The following is a 19,280-nucleotide window of genomic DNA, read 5'->3' as shown; positions in this document are numbered from 1 at the left end:
TGAAGTCCTGGATCCAGGAAAAAAATGGGATTTGAGACACTGAACTCAGTAAATACCATTATTTGTCCCTTTGCCAATCAGTCAAAGAAGGAAGGAAGTTGTGCACCACACCGACGTGGGGAAATACGCCTGAAATTAATTAATTGATTACGGTGTTTGTTAAGGGCTTATTTTGTGCCAAGCACCATTCTAAGCATTGAGGTAGATACAAGTTAATCAGGTTGGACACGGTCTCTGTCCCACAGGCTCATGGTCAAGTAGGAGGGGGTAGGATTTAATCCCCATTTTCGGATGAGGGAATTGAGGCACAGAGAAGTGAAGTGACTTGCCCAAGGTCACACAGCAGACAAGCAGCAGAGCTGGAATTAGTAACCAGGTCTTTCTGACTCCCAGGCCTGTGCTCTTTCCACTAGGCCGTGCTGCTTTAAGTCTAGATTAAGGAGGTGTTTCCAGTATGGAGAAGAGCAAATTACACAGGTAACAAGCTGCAAGGAGAAAGCGCATGTTTATGTTAAAAAAAAAAAAAAAACAACCTTTTTCCGGGGTTTGCTGTTCTAGTCCTGCAGGGACTGACCGGGTTGTGGAGGAAAGGCAAGTCAAGACAAACACACACGGGTAATTACTGGAGGTCGTTTGGCACAATAAATATGACCATCCCTAAATGGAGTTTGGGAGGTTGGGTTCAACTTCTGACTTCAGATCTATCCACCGCCAAGAGAGAAGTGGAGGGAAAAGGGGAAGGAGGGTTTCTTCACTGATCATCAGAAGAGAATCTGTTTGGCGAGAAGGATTAGGTCATGAGTCATCTCATGTCAGGGAAGGAGGAATTTTTGATGGCTTCTCTTCAATCTTCCTTTACAGTCACTCTCATGGGAGTCCAACTTACAGCTGGGGCCAGCTGGAAGGTGGAGGGCCAAACAAAGTCAAGAAAGGCTGTCCCTCCTACTTCCCAGCCTAAACAGAAACAGAAGGGCCAGAGGAATCTGCTGGACTCCAAGTTCCTTGAGGGCAGAGACCAGATCGTCTAGCTCTCCCAAGCACCTAGTACAGTGCTCTGCAAATAGTGGGTGCCTAATCCCTACCACTTACGGATTGTCAAATTGAAAAGTTTGCTCTCTTAGGTTTCCACCCCAAGCTCAGGGTTTTCTGGACCCCTTAGGCTGATGCTCGGGCCAGGAAAAGTTGGAGAAAACAGCCTTGTTGGAGGTCTATCTCCTCCAAGAGGCCTTCCCTGATTAAGTCCTCCTTTCCTCCTCTCCCACTCCCTTCTGCACCATCCTGGCTTGCTCCCTTTATTCATCCCCCCCTCCCAGCCCCACACCACTTATGTTCATAGCTGTAATTTATTTCTATTAATGTCTGTCTTCCCCTCTAGATTGTAAGCTTGCCATGGGCAGGGAATGTGTCTGTTTGTTGTTATATTGTACTCTCCCAAGAGCTTAGTACAGTTCTCTGCGCCCAGTAAAGCGCCCAGTAAATGTGATTTACTGTTTGACTGACTGGAAAGGAACAGCGAACGGTCTCCACAGAGGCCCAGTGACAGTCCATATTTCCACCAATGGGGCAACTTCCAACACCTTATAGCCAGGGTTCTTTTTTTTTAATTAGACACTGTGTGCCAAGCACTGTCCTAAATAAATGCTGGAGTAGATACCAGATAACCAGGTTGGACACAGTCCCTGTCTCCCCTGGGTTTCCCAGTCTTAATCCCCATTTTACAGGTGAGGAAACTGAGGCACAGAGAAGTGAAGTAACACGCCCAAGGTCACAAGGCAGACGTGTGTCAGAGCGAGGATTGGAACCCAGGTTCTCCGACTCTGGTCCGTGCTCTCTCCACGAGGCCAGGCTGCTTTATAGCGGGGCCAGTCCCAGTCTCACAATGTGGAGTGTTTGTGGGACTTGACTACACTCAGACCCACACAAACACACACAGCCACTCAGACAAGAAGTCCCATGTGGAGCAGGGCCTGTGTCCAACCTGATTATCTTGTATCTCTCCCAGCGCTCGACACACAGTAAGCACGAACAAATGCCATCGTTAACCACATCCACACCCATACACGCATAGAGCTACCTCCTTTTCCGATTCAGAGTTCCAGAGATTTTAATCTCTTCGGTCGGTCGTTTTTCCTTCTCTTCTATTCGCCGATCAAAATTTCTATTTCCACTAAAAAGACGAAAGACCAAAAGGGTTTGGCTCACGAGCCGCCGAGCCTACTTCCGATCTCAAAGTTCCTTTGTCCCGGCCAGACTCCGCGTCTCGGATGCTATCGTCTCCCCTGGTCGGATAGGGTTTGCGGGGGAGGGATGAAAGACTGAATCAACATACACAGGTGTCCATTCATCGCACTGACCCGTGTTGTCGTGTCAGTTTACCGTGAGCTCTTGTAAGAGGGGTATCGGGTTCTGCCGAAACTCCCCTCCGAAGCTCCAGCGAACGCGCGGGGCAGAGAGTGTTGATGCACGTAGATGATAGGGTGGAAAGGAAGAAGATCCCTAAAAAGCCATAAGAGGGGGACTCGGGTGGGACGTTCCACTGTGATCCCCCTCTCACCATCCGCTCGAGAAGCAGTGTGGCCTAGTGGAAAGAGCATGGTCCTGGGAGTCAGAGGACCCGGATTCTAATCCCACCCCTGCCAATTGCTTGCTGAGTGACCTTGGGCAAGTGAAGTGACTTGCCCTCTGCGTTTCGGTTTCCTCAGTTGTAAAATGGGAATTAAATACCTATTAGCCCTCCTACTTAGACTTTGAACGCCATGTGGGATAAGGACTGGGTCCGACCTGATTGACTTGTACCTACCCCAGCTCTTAGAACAGTGTCTGATCCAGAGTAAGAGATTAACAAATACTGTCAAAGAAACAACAAACGTAAGATAAAGAATGTCCCCGATTTCTCCCTCCATTTCTGAGCAACCCTAACGACCGTAGCAAGACCATTCTTTCAGCATGATGCTGGCTTCCCCTGGTTTACGTGGGGGATTGGAAAGGGAAGAGTTTGATTTCACAGAGCTACCAAAAAACAAAATAAAACCCTCCGACGCAACACTCCCCTTCTCTCATCATTGATTCATGGCCCAATCGCCTCTCAATTCACTGAAGTCTGAAACCTTTCTGGTCAAGGTCAGCCCTGCCAGGTTCTCTAGTGCCAGGTATCTTATCTGCAGATTTGTTCACTGAATTGCCCCTTATCAACTCTCTCTCCTGGCATTTTGCGTCTGGCATTTTGCGTCTGCTTGTCTCCCTCATTAGATTCCAAGCTCCTTGAGGGCAGGGTCCCTTTCTTGGATATTGGGGATAAAGCACTCGATCTTCCCTCCCTCTTGGGCTGTGAACCCCAAGTAGGACAGGAACTGATTACATCGAGTCTATCCCAGAGCTCAGCACAGTGCTTGGTACCTAATACACCCTTAACAAATATCACAGCCGTCATTAATAGCTGGCTTTTTAGCAGGGAACGTATCTTCCAGCAATACTATGCTGTACTCTCCCCGGTGCTTGGTACAGTGCTCTGCACCGAGTAAGTGCTCAAAAAACAACACTGATTAGCTAAATGAGACTCTTTGAGAAGTGTGAATGATGGCAAGACTCCCAAGAAGTTGCTGGCTGGAGAACTAAAAAAGTGCACATCTCAGCAGAGAAAACCTCCAAACCTTTTAGAGGCAATCGGTGAGTCCATCGGTCATATTTATTGAGTGTTTACGGAGCACAGAGCACCGTATTAAATGATGTTAAAGTCTTAAACGATGCCATAGAGAATAGAATCGTCTCGGAAGAAGGGACATCATCCTCGTCAGTGGTATTTAGCGAGCGCTGACTTGTGTGCAGAACACTCTACTAAATTCATTCAATAGTATTTACTGAGCACTTACTATGTGCAGAGCACTGTACTAAGCGCTTGGAATGTACAATTCGGCAACAGATAGAGACAATCCCTGCCCACTGATGGGCTTACAGTCTAATAAGTACATTTCTAGTACAGTCTAGTACTAAATGTTTGGGAGAGTACAATACAATAGAGTTGGTAGACGTGGGACGATGGTCCGCATTATTTATCAATGGTACACACTGAGCACTTACTGTGTGCAAAGAGTTTGTACCAAAGCGCTTGTGAGAGTACAATACCACAGAGTTGATAGAAATGGTCCCTAACAACTTCTAGCACACAGTGTTTTTAAAGGGCCTGCCCAGTCACCATCAGTCATCAGTAGTATTAATTTGTTTACTATTTGCAGAGCACTGTACTAAGCACTTGCAAGAGTACAATGCAACAGAGTTAGTAGCCAGGTTCCTACCCGTTGCCAGCACTGAGTGCTTCCAAAGGGCCTGCCTAGTCATCATCAATCATCAATGGTATTTATTGAGAGCTTATAATAATAAGTTGGTATTTGTTAAGCGCTTACTCCGTGCAGAGCACTGTTCTAAGCGCTGGGGTAGATACAGGGGAATGAGGTTGTCCCACGTGAGGCTCACAGTCTTCATCCCCATTTTACGGCTGAGGGAACTGAGGCACAGAGAAGCGAAGTGACTTGCCCACAGTCACACGGCTGACAAGGGGCAGAGTCAGGATTCGAACCCATGACCTCTGACTCCCAAGCCCGGGCTCTTTCCATAGAGCCACGCTGCTGTGCAGAGCACTGTACTAAGCACTTGGGAGAGTACAATCCAACAGAGTCGGTAGATATGTTTTCTGACCACCACAAGCTTACAGTCATTCAATCACTCAACTGTATTAATTGAGCGCTTAGTGTGCTCAAGCACCGTACTAAGCATCTGGGAGAGTGTGACATAACAATGATCAGACACATTCCCTGCCCGCAATGAGCTTACAGTCTAGACGGGGAGCTCAGGCCAGCACTGAGCGATGGTCTGCAGAGGGAGGAATGATGCACGATTTCAGGCCGGGGGGATTGTGGGCAGCCTGTTTGCAGGGCGGAGAAGAGACGGGTACCTGGGATCAGTGGCTCCTTTGTTAGAGTGCAGGCTGCAGAAACACAGGTGATACTCAAACCAATTATTAGGAAGTAATGGGAAACCAGTACGGACGGACGCCCGTTACCAGGTTCGCTTACAAGACGTGGAGACCCGAGGGGTTTTCTCTCTCACCCTCGAGGGCAGGATCAGCAGGCGGTTCGTAATCATCACTGATTCTTATCAACTTGGGTTTCTTTACTGATGAAATTTCACAGTATATTTCAGTGAAGGGCTGAAAGCTGAGGCTCCCTCAAGAGATCAAGATTTCAAATTTCTTCAGCCCTCGATTGCCTTCTTGCAGGGAAGCAGCATGACCTACTGGACAGAGCCCAGGGCCTGGGAGTCGGAAGGTCCTGGGGTCTAATCCTGGCTCTGCCACTAATAATAATAATTTGGTATCTGTTAAGGGCTTACTGTGTGCCAAGCACCGTTCGAAGTGCTGGATCAATACAAAGTAAACAGGTCGTCCCACGCGGGGCTCACAATTTTAATCCCCATTTTCCAGATGAGGTAACTGAGGCACTGAAGTGACTTGCCCAAAATCAAACAGCTGACAAGTGGCAGGGTTAGGATTAGAACCCACAACCTTTGACTCCCAAACCCCTGCTCCTTCCACTGAGTGTGACCTTAGGCAAATCACTTCACTTCTCTGGGCCTCAGTTACCTCATCCATAAAATGGGGATTAAGACTGTGAACCCCAGGTGGTACAGGGACTGTGTCCAACCTGATTAGCTTGTATCTACCCCAGGGCTTAGCATTGTGCTTGGCATATAGTGAGCGCTTAAATACCATTAAAAAAAATGAAAAAACTGTAAAGTTGGGTTGATAAGGAAATCACTTTACCATCGCACTGCCTAGATACAAACACATGCCTATACAGTCACGCACATTCACAGAGAAATTTGAGCCACTCAAATCAGATTTCCTTTGCAGAAAAACCTTAAAAAAACCCCAGCCAGACCCTCAACTTAAAAAGCATTTACAGTCACCAACTCAGGCTACCGAATCAAGGTGGCCTCGTGGAAAGAGCACAGGCCTGGAAGCCAAGGGACCTGAGTCGTAACCCTGGCTCCCCACGTGCTTGCTGTGTGACCTTGGGCAAGTCGCCGAACTTTGGGGAAGCAGCGTGACATAGTGGATAAAGCATCGGTCTGGGAGTCAGAGGGTCTGGGTTCTACTCCTGGCTCTGGTACTTGCCTGCTATGTAACCTTGGGCAAATCACTTAACTTCTCTGTGACTAAACTGTATAATAGGGATTCAAAACTCTTCTCCCTCCTACTTAGACTGTTAGTCCCATGTGGGACAGAGACTGTATCTGACGTGATTATCTAGTATCTACCCCAACTCTTTGAACGGTGTTTGACACATAGTAAGTGCTTAACAAATCCCACAAAAAAAAATAAATTCTAATCTGGGCCTCAGTTCCCCCATCTGTAAAATGAAGATGAAATACCGGGTCTCCCCCAACCCTGAAATCATGAGGCCCAGGTGGGAAAGAACTGTGTATGAACTGATTATGTGGTTTCTACCCCAGCACTTAGTACAGTGTTTGGTTCAAAGAAAGCACTTAAAAAATACCAACATTATCATAAGTAGGTGTATTCTCCCTCTAGATAGTAAGCTCTCTGTGGGCAGGGAATGTGTCTGTTATATTGTACTCTCCCAAGTGCTTAGTACAGTGCTCTGCACACAGTAAGCACTCAATAGATATGATTGACTGACTGATAGTAGTTAAAGGGCCAAACCAATTTTTCCTCCCAAGTCACTGGCAACTTCACTCACTCTCAGCGCTTAATTCTAATGCTTCCTGACAGTCCCAGTTTTTGATTTCCCTTAAGTCAGATTACAGTTACTCAACCAGGCAAGAATTGGGGTCGGGGGGGAGAGAAAGAGAGAGGGAGATGGAGAGAAAAAAAGAGAGGAAGGGAGGAGAGGGAGAGAGAGAGATGAGGGGAGAAGAAAAGGGGGGGAGAAGGAAGAGAGGGGGAGAGAGGAAAAGAGGAAGGGGAGGGGGAGAGAGTCTGTGTTGGACTTGCCTTCCTCCAGTCACCAAAAACTCCTATGCCACCTTTCTCCCAGGCCCCCCAATTCAAGGCTGAGCTCCCTGGGCTCTGTCTTGGTTGGACTCTCCACCTCCTGCAGTGCCCATCTCCAACCCACTACAAGCAGCAGACCCTCATAACCAGGTAGCACACAATCAGCCCACCTTCCGACGCTTGATGACAAGAAATCAGACCCCCCAGCAGGAGAGGAGAAGCCCCAGCACCCCACACACCTTTCAACCGAGACTCTGGCCATATCCAGACGTGCTCCTGGAGAGTGACTCCGATATCCGCCTGAGATTGTCAGAGGCGTCCAAGGAAAGGACGACGTGGCTGAGAACAGACCCTACCCTCCACCTGCTACCAAATGACCACCGGAGCGTCTTCCTCTCCGTTCATCGCCCCGAGAGCCGAACGGGGCCGCCGGGAAATTACCTCCAAGCCCAGCCAGTGATGTTGCACAATTTCTCGTGAATCCCTGACTGGCTGAGAATTGGACAGTCCTCATCACCCGCAGGTCCGTGGGAAGGTAAAAAAAAAAAAAAGGAAAACATCTTAAACATGAGGCTTGAGTTTATCTGCACCTTTCTGACTCATCTTTATTACTTTACTGATTGGAACAAGATAATCTCGGGCTGCAAATGAAGCATATTTCTCCAAAGAGGTAGTCATGTGGCTAAAACTTCCTCCAAAGGATTAGTTAAGAACCATGAAGTGGACTTTAAGACAATAGTTTCCCAGCCATATTATCTTCAAACTTGATTGTAAACTCCCAGAGGGGGCGGATTATGACTCCTAACTATATTGTACTCTCCCATGTGCTCAGTCCAGTGCTCCGTCCAGCAGATACCCATTCCGATGGAGAGCTTATTTAGGCACCTGGTTGAATGAAACAGACACGAGACACATTCTTTACCCACCAGAAGCTCCAAAGAATTTTTGAGTTTTGCCCATCTCATCCTGTGCTCCTCAGCCAGAGGGAAGGAAAACACCTCTGCAATGGGGCTGACTGGTGAACCTCCCTTCTAAGGAAGAAGAATTGTGGGATTTGCTAAGCGCTTACTATACGCCAGGCACTGTGCTGAGAGCTGGGACAGATGCAATAGAAGCACATCAGGCACTGTCCCTGTCCCACGTGAGGTGCAGAGTCTAAGGGGCAGGGAAAACTAGTAATTCATCCCCAATCTACTAATCAGGAAATTGAGGTGCAGAGAATTTGACTTGCCCAAGGTCATACAGCAGGCAAGAGGTGGAGGCAGGATTGGAACCCGGATCTCCTAGACCCCTATTCTTTCCACCAGACTGGCTGTATCCAGAGCTAGGAAGGAATCTGTATGGCTCCAATGTGGTTATCTCTAATCTCTGGATTCCTGCCAGATCGGAGATTGCCTTCTACCTTCATCTGGCATTAAAGATGCTTTCTCCACACACGTGGTGTCCTGACTGATAACTCGTAATCTTCAAGACTGAGAGCTCCAGGGAAGCACGGAGACCTAATATCTCACCGCAGACTTGTAGCAGCCCTAGATCAGGTGGACAAACATTTAGGTACCATGAGTTCACGGATAGGAGATATGTGAGGATTATTCCCGGGGGGTGGAGCCCTGCATTTAAGATATCCGCGCCTCATCCCACTGACTGTCTTCCTCAGTTAAGCCCCAAGTGGGAGCGATGAAGGAAAGAGCAGTATGGCCTAGTGGAAAGAGCACCGACCTGGAAGGCAGAGGACCTGGATATTAAGCCGGACTCTTGCAAGGCAGAGGTCCTGGATTCTAAACTGGACATTTGCCTGTTGATCCTGGGCAAGTCACTTAACTGCTCTCTGCCTCAGTTTCCTCATCTGTAAAATAGGGGTAGAACACCTGTCCTTCCTTCCTCTTCGACTATGAAACCTCACATTGGACAGGGACTAGAGCTCACCTAATTGTCTCATCTCTGTCCCAGCAGTTAGTACAGTGCTTGGCACACAATAATCACTTACCATTATGATGATGATGATGACTGACAAAGCTATCCTAAGTCAATAGTATTTATTAAGCACCTACTATGTGCAGAGTACTCAGCTAATAACCTAAGCACCAGATTGTAAGCTCCTTGAGGGCAGGGATGATATCTACTAACTTCTATACTCCCAAAAGACTTAGTGCTCTAACCAATAAATATTATCGATCGATTAGAAGCACAGTTGAATTAGAAGATGCGATCTCTGCCTTCAAGGACCTTACATTTTAGCTGGGGAGACAGACGCAAAAATCAGTTAGAGGAAAAAGGAGAGAAAACGGATGGACGCAGTCACTACAAGGGAAGTGCCCTAGTGCTTAGGTGACGTGGAAGGGCTGGAGTGGAGGTTGGAGGGGGAATATAGAGTGGAGAAATGAAAGATTAATCAAGGGAGGCCTCATAGAGGACATGTGTTTGGCACCTGTTACAGAATATGACAGGAAAGGGATTTGCATTTAGGGACAGTACGATATTTCTGAGATTTAGAGAGGCCCAAAGAAGGATCATGTCAGGTAAGATCCATTATGGGAGAGGGCTAGGTGGGATAGAATGGTGGAAATCGGAACATTATGGGAATTTGGAGACTTAAATGGCATTCCCAACTGTAAAAGCGTTTTCAAGCCGAGCGAGAGACAGGAGATCAGATGGAGCAGGACCTTCCCGAGGTCCAGTGGCTCAGTGCCGACAGACGGGAAGCTCTGTGCCCCTGGCACCGACCGTGGCATCCAGGCGGGCGTTCCAAGCCACGGTGCCCGAGAGACATTGCTCCCTTCCCTCTTTGCTCCTGGTCACCGGGCACTGTAAAGGAGCCAGAGTCTGTGGGGGGCCAAAACAAGCCAAGGTGCCAGGATCCCATCTAGCTTGCCCCTGAGGCAGCTCTGGAACTTTAATGCCAGCTCAAAGAGTGCAGAACTGGAGTTATTGAGCATTTACGTGAGGAGCATTGCACCTAACACTTGGGAGAGTACAACGGAATTAGCCGATCCATTCCCTGACCACGACAAACTCAGATGATGATGACAGAGGTCTCTGCTAACACTTTATATTTTCATTATTGACTCTAAATTTTCCTGGGTTCTCCGGGTCAAAGTTTCCCCACTCAAGGACTGTCCCAAGCGCTTAGAGCAGGGCTCTGCACATAGGGAGCACTCTACAAATATCATCGATCGACTGAACGATGGTGAGTCAGGAAGGAGAAAAATGCCCCCTATTGCTTATCCCTCAGAGGGTGTGTTTCTCAGGGACAGAGTGTTCTGAAATCAGTCCACCGGAAGGGGCTTTTGCAGTGGGAAGTGGAGCCAGAAAACCCCTTGTTACGGGATCTGAATGTAGTTTCCGCTTCCTGGTGCTCCGGGAGAGAGAAGCTGGCTGTCCTAACCGCAGGAGGGGCACTGGGAATAAATTATGCATTACCTGGAGAGTGCTCCCAAGATAAGAGGCTCCACTAAGTGCTAAGGATTATCATCAGTTTGCAGGAAATGGCCCTGACAGTGAACTCTCTGGGTTTAATTCTGAACCCTGGACCCTTTAGGGTGTGAAGCCTCAGGCCTCCCTCCCTCCTTCCCAGAGCCAGCGTCACTTTTTTTTTTTCAGATGGTATTTTTGTTAAGCGCTCACTACGTGTCAAGCGCTGTTCTAAGTGCTGGGGATGATACAAGTTAATCGGGAGGGACACAGTCCCTCTCTCAAATGGGGCTCACGGTCAAGTAGGACGGAGAACAGGTATCGAGTCCCCGTTTTAATAATAATAATAATGATGTTGGTATTTGTTAAGCGCTTACTATGTGCAGAGCACTGTTCTAAGCGCTGGGGTAAACACAGGGGAATCAGGTTGTCCCACGTGGGGCTCACAGTCTTAATCCCCATTTTCCAGATGAGGGAACTGAGGCACAGAGAAGTTAAGTGACTTGCCCACAGTCACACAGCCAAGTGGCAGAGCTGGGATTCGAACTCACGAGCCCTGACTCCAAAGCCCATGCTCTTTCCACTGCGCCACGCTGCTTCTCCTGTTTTACAGTTGAGGAAACTGAGGCACAGAAGGAAAGTGACTTGCCCAAGGTCACACAGAAGGAAAGTGGTGGAACTGTGGTTAAAACCCACGTCCTCTGGCTCCCAGGTCTGTGCTTTATCCATTAGGCCCCGCTGCTCCTCTAGCTGGAACAGCTTTCACTCCCTCTGACCCCTTGCCGGGTTTCCTTGAATGAGAAGCTGATACTTGGGTTCCCTGGCAGAACAAGGAACTTAATATTAGTATTAATAACAGTAACAATAATAATAATAACAGTGGTATTGGTTAAGAACTTACTATGTGCCAACCACTGTACTAAACACCGGGGAAGGGGCAAGATAATCAGGCCGGACACAATCCCCGTCCCACATGGGGGTCAGGAAGGGAGAACAAGTACTGAATTCCCATTTTACAGATGATGAAACTGAGTCACAGAGAAATGAAATGACTTGACCGAGGTCATGCGGCAGGCAAGTGCATCAGCATCCTTTCTGATCTCCCATCCTCCTGTCTCTCCCCGCTTCAGTCTATACTTCACCCTGCTGCCCAGATTATCTTTCTACAGAAACTCTCTGGGCACGTTATTCCCCCTCCTCAAAAAATCTCCAATGGTTGCCTATCAACCTTCGCATGAAGCAAAAACTCCTCACTCTTGGCTTCAAAGCTGTCCATCCCCTCGCCCCCTCCTACCTCACCTCCCTTCTCTCCTTCTCCAGCCCAGCCTGCACGCTCCGCTCCTCTGCCGCTAACCTCCACACGGTGCCCCCTTCTCACCTGTCCCGCCGTCGACCCCCGGCCCACATCCTCCCTCTGGCCTGGAATGTCCTCCCTCCTCACATCTGCCAAACTAGCTCTCTTCCCCCCTTCAAAACCCTTCCCAGATTGAGCCATTTTCCTCTGCTCCTCCTCCCCTCCTCATCGCCCCTACTCCCTCCCTCTGCTCTACCCCTTTCCCCACCCCACAGCACTTGTGTATATTTGTACATATTTTTCTATTTATTTTACTAATGATAGGCATATATTATCTATAGTTCTATTTATCTATTTTGATGCTACTGATGTCTGTCTACTTGTTTCGTTTCGTTGTCCGTCTCCCCCTCTAGACTGTGAGCCCACTGTTGGGTAGGGATTGTCTTTATCTGTTGCCGAACTGTACTTTCCAAATGCTTAGTAGAGTGCTCTGCACACAGTAAGTGCTCAGTAATACGATTGAATGAAGTGAAGACATTGGGATTAGAACCCAGGTTCTCTGATTACAAGGCCCATGCTCTTTCCACTAGGCCACGCTGCTTCCCACTAGGACTAAGCAGCGTGGCTCAGTGGGAAGAGCCCGGGCTTTGGAGTCAGAGGTCATGAGTTCGACTCCCGGCTCTGCCACTTGTCAGCTGTGTGACTGTGGGCGAGTCACTTCACTTCCCTGTGCCCTCAGTTCCCTCGTCTGTAAAATAGGGATTAAGACTGTGAGCCTCACGTGGGACAAACCTGATTACCCTGTATCTACCCCAGCGCTTCGAACAGTGCTCTGCACATAGTAAGCGCTTAACAAATACCAGCATTATTATTATTAGGACTAAACTCCTTGGGGCGCTTCTCTCTCACCTGGGCTGCAGTTCGTTCTTAAACGTAGCAAGTGGCAACTTACCATAAACACCCTGCAGCATCATGACAAAACTCTCTTTTAAGAAACGCTAGCTTGGAAAAAGAGTGGGGATTTTTTTCTGCCCAAGTTTCCAGCTACTCCATAGAAGTTAGACTGTCAGGAACTTTGTTTCCTTTAAAGTCATCCTCAGATCTGTGGTGGTGTTGGTCACTGGGAGTCAGAAGATGTGAGTTCTAACCCTGGCTTCCACCACTTGTGTGCTGTGTGTGACCTTGGACAAGTCACTTAACTTCTCTGCCTCTCAGATTTCTCATCTGTAAAACAAGGATTCAATCCCTGTTCTTCCTCCTACTTAAAGTGTAAGGCCCATGTGGGGACAGGGTATGATCTGATTATTTTGCAACTGCCCCAGTGTTAGGCACAATAGTAAGCACATAATAATAATGATAATAAATGTATTATTCTTGCGGTGTGATGGTGACGTTGGAGTCTCCCACTGAAGGTAATGTTCCAATTTCAGTCCCTTGAGACCTAGAGGCTTCTGAAAAAATTCTAGGGTGATGGTTTGCCCAGTATTTTACCCACAGTCTTCTGTCCTTGCCCACCGTGTGCCCTCTGTGCCCCAGCCCTACACCACAAAGCTTACAGGGACAGTCTCACCCCAAGTTGGCAAAACTCTCTATTCTTAGACTCTTTATTTATTGTAATTTATTTATATTAATATCTCTCTCCCTATCCCCACTCACAGACTGTAGGCTCGTTGTGGGCAGGGAATGTGTCTATTTATTGTTGTATTGTACTCTCCTAGGTGCTTAGTACAGTGCTCTGCACACAGTAAGTCCTCAGTAAATATAATTGACTAACTGAATCTTGCTTATAAGACACTAGACACAAAGAGCAGTTGATAATTCCCGATTTATGAACCATCGTTCTCATTGACATCACAACTTCATCAGGGCTTTAACAGAATAAGTTAATCATGATAGCACTGAAAATCAGCAGCCGTTTTATTCACTAAGAATAGGATGGGTAGCTGATTATGTGTTCCTTGAGGGCAAGGATAGTTCTACTAGCTCTTTCAAGCACTTACTATAGTGTTCTGCACAAAGTAAGTGCTCCGTAAATACCACTGGCTGATCATGCGAGTCGGAAGGTCACGGGTTCTAATTCCAGCTCCACCACTTGTCTGCTCTGTGACCTTCTGCAAGTGACTTCCCTTCCCTGGGCCTCAGTTACCTCATTTATAAAATGGGGATCAATACCGTGAGCCCCGCATGGGTCGGGGACTCTAACCTGATTTGCTTGTATCCACTCCAGTGCTTAGAACAGTGCCTGGCATATAGTAAGCACTTAAATATCACAACTTTTTTTAATTTAGGTAATTGAGATTAGACAGCTTAGGCTATATTTAGCTTTACTGCTGCTCTGTATGGACTTTCAAGTCAGCAATAAGACTCCCAGACTCTGCAAGTTTTGTTTCCTGAAGCCCCAACACCCAAATCAACCCATCAGTGGTATTTAGTGAGCATTTACTGTGTGTGAAGCACTCTACCAAGTACTTGGGAAAGTGCTAAACAGCAGAGTTGATAGATGTCTTTCCTGTCTACAGGGAGCTTACAGTCATCAGGGGGAGACAGACGCTTATTTAGGAATGCTAAATGAACCAGCTCTGCCGCTTCAATAAAGGCACACGCCTGAGTAACGACTTCATGGACACTTGGTGCTAGAATAAAGAGCTTTTGCAGTATCTCACCCACCAAAAACCGAAAAAGCCTCCCAGCTGTAGAAGGCAAAGAATTCACCCGGGCAAGTGGGTATCGGTTGAAGGAGGGAGAGAAGAATCCAGTTGTACCCACTGACTCACACTACATCTCCAAATTGTCCACCAAGAGAACTCTAGGCTTCAATAGCCTAAGTTGTTTCAGTATAAACCTTTGCTTGAAAAATAAAAATGGGCATTTTATTTAGCAAGTGTTATAAGAGTATAGTATTTATTAAGTGTTTACTGTGAGCAGAGCACAGTAATAAGCACTGGGAAAGAATACACACTTAGCATTAGATACGGTCCCTGTACGTCGTGAAATACGGCAACTATCAAAACCTCCCGTTTCTGACTACTATAAACAGAAAATACATAATCTTCTTGGATACTGACCCTCCTTTCCACTGGATTCCAGCACTGAATTCAATTACATTTTTCTAAAAAGGCTGTTGTGTTTTAATCCTCATAATGCACAATTTCAGAGGCATCTTTGCTTCTGCAATAGGCCTCTTCTCAGATGGGTTTTCATCGTTTTCAGCATTAATACCTCTACAAGTCCATTAGTCAACTTTAAATCTTTCATCTACATTATCCAAGAAAAAAACACACCACAATATTAGAATCACCTAGATGAAAGCCGTAATTGAAGAAAACAGTCAGAATCTCCAAAAGGAGTGTGCTCCAAACTGAGACTTGTGGTTGGGTGTGGGGCACTGTTCTGGAACATAAAAAGTATCGAGTTCAATTCTCCAGCCCAGCTTCAACAACAAACTCTGCAGAAAAGCATTAGATGTCCCAGGAGTGAGACCAAATTCAGCGTCAAATTCGTCTTGGGGAAATCGAAATGGTTTCTTTGCATCCGATAGAGCAGCAAGGACTCAATAAATACCACTGATGGACTGATTCCCCAGGTGACAGAATCTTCAGGGAACCTCAAACTTTCTCAGCAATTCACAGCTAGAATGTTTCAGCCTCAAAAGAGCGGTCACAAGCCATCTATCTTCCAAGAAATGAATCGAAATCCACCTGATATTTATGTTGCAAGGAAAAGGGAAACGTTTGTTGGAGGTCCGCGTGAACAGGTCCTTCATAGATTTCTCTCCCACCGAGCCAGGGTTTTGACAGATAAGAAACAGAAACACACTTCATCCACTGCCTTATTTTCTAAAACTGTCTTTCTGCAGTACCAAGAGAACCTCTACGAAACATATAACTGCAGCATTTTAGGCCCAGTAGATATTCCAAACCCCTCGCAGGGTTGTGCCTGGAGAGTTTCCAGTCCTCTACCAGTCTCAGCTACGGGAAGGAGGGTCAAGCAGAGGCCTACCCATTCCATTCCAAGCTTGGGCAGTGGCTAGCGAGTGGAAGGCAATCGGCGACAGGTTCAAACTCTCCCATGTTGGGCAGCAGCGGTACGGGAGAGAGTCGAGGGCGGAGACTCGAGTTTACTGCGCGGAAGGAGGCGATGATAAACCACTTCCAGATTTTTACCAAGAAAACTCTACGGATCCACTCCAGGAATGATTGCGGATGGAGAGCGGGGCGTTCTGGGAGAGATAATTATGTTGGTATTTGTTAAGCGCCTACTATGTGCGGAGCACTGTTCTAAGCACCGGGGTAGATACAGGGTAATCAGGTTGTCCCACATGGGACTCACAGTCCTAATCCCTATTTTACAGATGAGGTAACTGAGGCACAGAGAAGTTCAGTGACTTGCCCAAAGTCACACAGCTGACAAGGAGAGATGTGTCAGTGGTGTCGCTGTGGGTCGGAAACGACTCGACGCCATAAGACAAGATATTCCAGGTAAAAGCAACTATCTTACTTGCTGAATCCGCGAAGGGTGGAGAGATCAAGAAAAGGACAGAAAGTGTATCTACTAACTGGATCATACTCTCTTGAGTGCTTAGTACAAGGCTCTGCCCAAATTAGGCATTCAGTAAATACCACTGACTGACTGAAGGTAGCGGGCTCTCCTGATCACTTCCACATTCCCAGCCTTATATATTGTGCTCGCCCAAGTGCTTAGTACAGGACTTTGCACACAGTGAGCACTCGATAAATATGATTGAATGTATGAATTATATGAGTACTTGATGTAGCATTATAATAATAATCATTGTGATATTTATTAAGGACTTCCTAGGAGCCAAGCACTGTACTAAGCACTGGGGTATGAAAATGACAGTCAGATTGGACACAGTTGCTATCCCACAAGGCTTTACAGTCTAATGGGAAGGGAGAAGAGATGTTTAAATCTCCTTTTACAGCTAAGGAAACAGGCACAGAGACACTGAGTGACTTGTCCAAGGTCCCACAGCACGCATGTTGTAAAGCCAGGTAGAACATTTCTACCTGCAGCCAGTTCTATTTTGACAGCTGGTTTAACCCCCAGAATGAAGTCACTGGCTAACACCCCATCTGCTCCTGGGCTACTTTACCCCTATACCCCCAACCTACCCCTTCCTATCCCCCTCTCTTTCCCTACTTCTGTCAGTGCCCATGCTTCCATAAGGTTTTATTAATAATAACAATAATAATTGTGGTATTTAAGCACTTACTATATGCCAGGCACTGTACGAAGTGCTGGAGTAGATACAAGCAAATCCCTGTCCCACATCTGGCTCACAGTCTTAATCCCATTTTACAGATGAGAGAACTGTGGTCCAGAGAAGTGAAGTGACTTTCCCAGGGTCACAGAGCAGGCAAGTGGCAGAGTAGGCATTAGAACCCAGGTCCTTCTGACTCCCAGGCCCATGATCTAGTCACGAGGCCATATCCTCCTCAGCAAATCTCTTTCCCCAGGTGTCAGCTCCACCGATCTTCCCTCTCCTGACTTCCTGATGGCTCCAGGGCTCTCAAAACCCCATCCCGTTCCCCCTTTCTCTTCCCTGTGGTTCTTCCACCACCGTCCCGTTCCAACCCTTAATAATGAAGACAGTGGTATTTACTAAGTGCTTGCTATGTGTCAAGCACTGTACTGAGCACCAGGGTACATACGATTCAATCCCTGTCCCTCACAGGCCTCACGGTTTAAGGGTGAGAGAGAAGTACTTCATCCCCATTTACCAGATGAGGAAACGGAAGCCCCGCAACTTGCTCAAGCTCACATCGTGGGCAGGTGGTGACATTAGAACTCAGGACTCCCAGGTCTGTACTCCTTCTACTAGGACATGCAGCACTTGGGAACCACTTCCCAGTCAATGAGAGGGATTGGTGGAGGTGACCCAGACAGAGATAACCATCTTTTCTCATACGTGCGGGTGGGTGGATTTCATTGCTTTATATGTGGGAATGCCGTGGGCTCATAGAGACGTTGCTAGGGCACCCGAGAAGTAGCTGTGGAAAGATGAGGTTGAGAGTCGGGGTGATCAAGGCTGGGGACGCTTTCCAAACACCAAACCTACCCTCCCTTCAGTATGCAAATACCAAACTCTATGCAAACGAGACTGAAGTCCCAAAGTAGAGTAAATTATTTCCATCTTCTCCCCGGCCTCGAGCTTCACCCCCCCGCCCCTCCCCAACCGATGGAACAGCGGATGCTTTATTGCAGCCCAGGTAAATCCGGTAATGGAATCGCCACCCTCTCGGAGCCTTAGCTCCCAACTGGATCCAATCGGTAGTAATAATGATGATGGTATTTGTTAAGTGCTTACTGTGTGTCCAGCACCGTTCTAAGCATTGATACAAGCTAATCAGGTTGGACACAGTCCCTGTCCTACATGGGACTCACCGTCTTAGTCACCATTTTACATATGAGGGAACTGAGGCAAAGAGAAGCTGAGTGACTTGTCCAAGGTCACACAGCAGACAAGTGGCGGAGCCGGGATTAGAACCCAGGTCCTTCTGACTCCCAGGCTCGCTCCATCTCAGTAAGAAGGGCGTAAAGCCGAGGGGGGGTCCCTGTCCCCTACCTTGCCGCAGTGTCATCCCTCTCCTTCAGACCATGGAGCTGGAGGAGGGCTGGAGGCTTAGGGGCAGGGGGAGAACCCTTGCTCCACGCCCAGCCCATCTACTTCCAGCTCAGAGTTAGCCAGCCCCTACACATCCTGGGCCGCCCCACCCCACAATTTAAACCTCCTCAAGGATCCAGCTCCACATTCAATTCTTCCCTTCTTCTCCGTCTTCGGTTTTTCATGGGGGTCCGTGTTCTCACGGGCCAAGAATAATGGGAACGTGGCTTGTGGATGGACGGTGTTGAATTTACCTGACATTCCCAACTCCTGGCACAGACCAAACACTAAAAAAACAGCTCCAACCTGCCCCAAAAGGATCCCCCGAGATGCTTTGGTCATCTGTAGCCGCATCTACCCAGTGCTCCCGCAGCAACGTTAAGCTGTGAAACCAAACAACCTCAGCTCCGGATCCGCCACTTCCACGCGGCTGAGGCCTCTCTCAAGGTTCCAGGCCTCAGCCGCACTCCAACCTTGGCTTGGCGTCTAATCTTATTTTATTTAGCAACTCATCTGAGACGCCCACAATGTTCGGCCTTTAAGCGGAGCAGTTTAACAAGGAGGTTCAAGTGTTCGTTTTATAACCTCTGGTTTAATTATGCACTTAACTAGAACCTTCTGGTCAAGGTTAAGTACAGAGATTAGGAATGCTTAGAACAACAAAATATATATATATATATAGATTAGAACTAAAATGAGCCATTGCCAGTCACCGAAGTGGCTCAATTAAATGCTTAAATGAGATATAATCCATCACTAATAGAGGCAGATCTGATTGGGGGAAAAAAAGCCGCTCCCACCCAGGAGGACGGGGTCGAACTCTGGGGATCCGAGGGGAGGGGGAGCTGCCAGGGACGGCTTCAAAACGAACAGCAGGTAAGTCACCGCCTTGGAGGGCTAAAACACAAGGTGGAGGATGGTGGGGGAGGGGAGGAGGACAC

General features: G+C 47.6%; 1 protein-coding gene across 3 annotated transcripts in view; it reads right to left on the bottom strand.

The window, feature by feature from the left end:
• The window catches only part of SLC4A4 (solute carrier family 4 member 4), a 259,357-nt gene that overhangs the window by 223,124 nt on the left and 16,953 nt on the right, over positions 1–19,280 (bottom strand). Inside the window, exon 1 of one of the 3 annotated variants that reach the window (XM_003430899.5) lies at positions 7,249–7,317. The exons of the other annotated variants lie outside the window; for them this stretch is intronic. Within the exon in view, the coding sequence (XP_003430947.4) occupies positions 7,249–7,271 (23 nt within the window). The 5' untranslated portion in view covers positions 7,272–7,317. Of the gene's footprint in view, positions 1–7,248; positions 7,318–19,280 lie in introns of those variants that run through there. 3 annotated transcript variants of the gene reach the window in all.

Source organism: Ornithorhynchus anatinus, chromosome 10 (genome assembly GCF_004115215.2).
Source record: "Ornithorhynchus anatinus isolate Pmale09 chromosome 10, mOrnAna1.pri.v4, whole genome shotgun sequence".
NCBI classification, from domain to species: domain Eukaryota; kingdom Metazoa; phylum Chordata; class Mammalia; order Monotremata; family Ornithorhynchidae; genus Ornithorhynchus; species Ornithorhynchus anatinus.
This window is presented reverse-complemented; position numbering and strand designations above follow the sequence as displayed.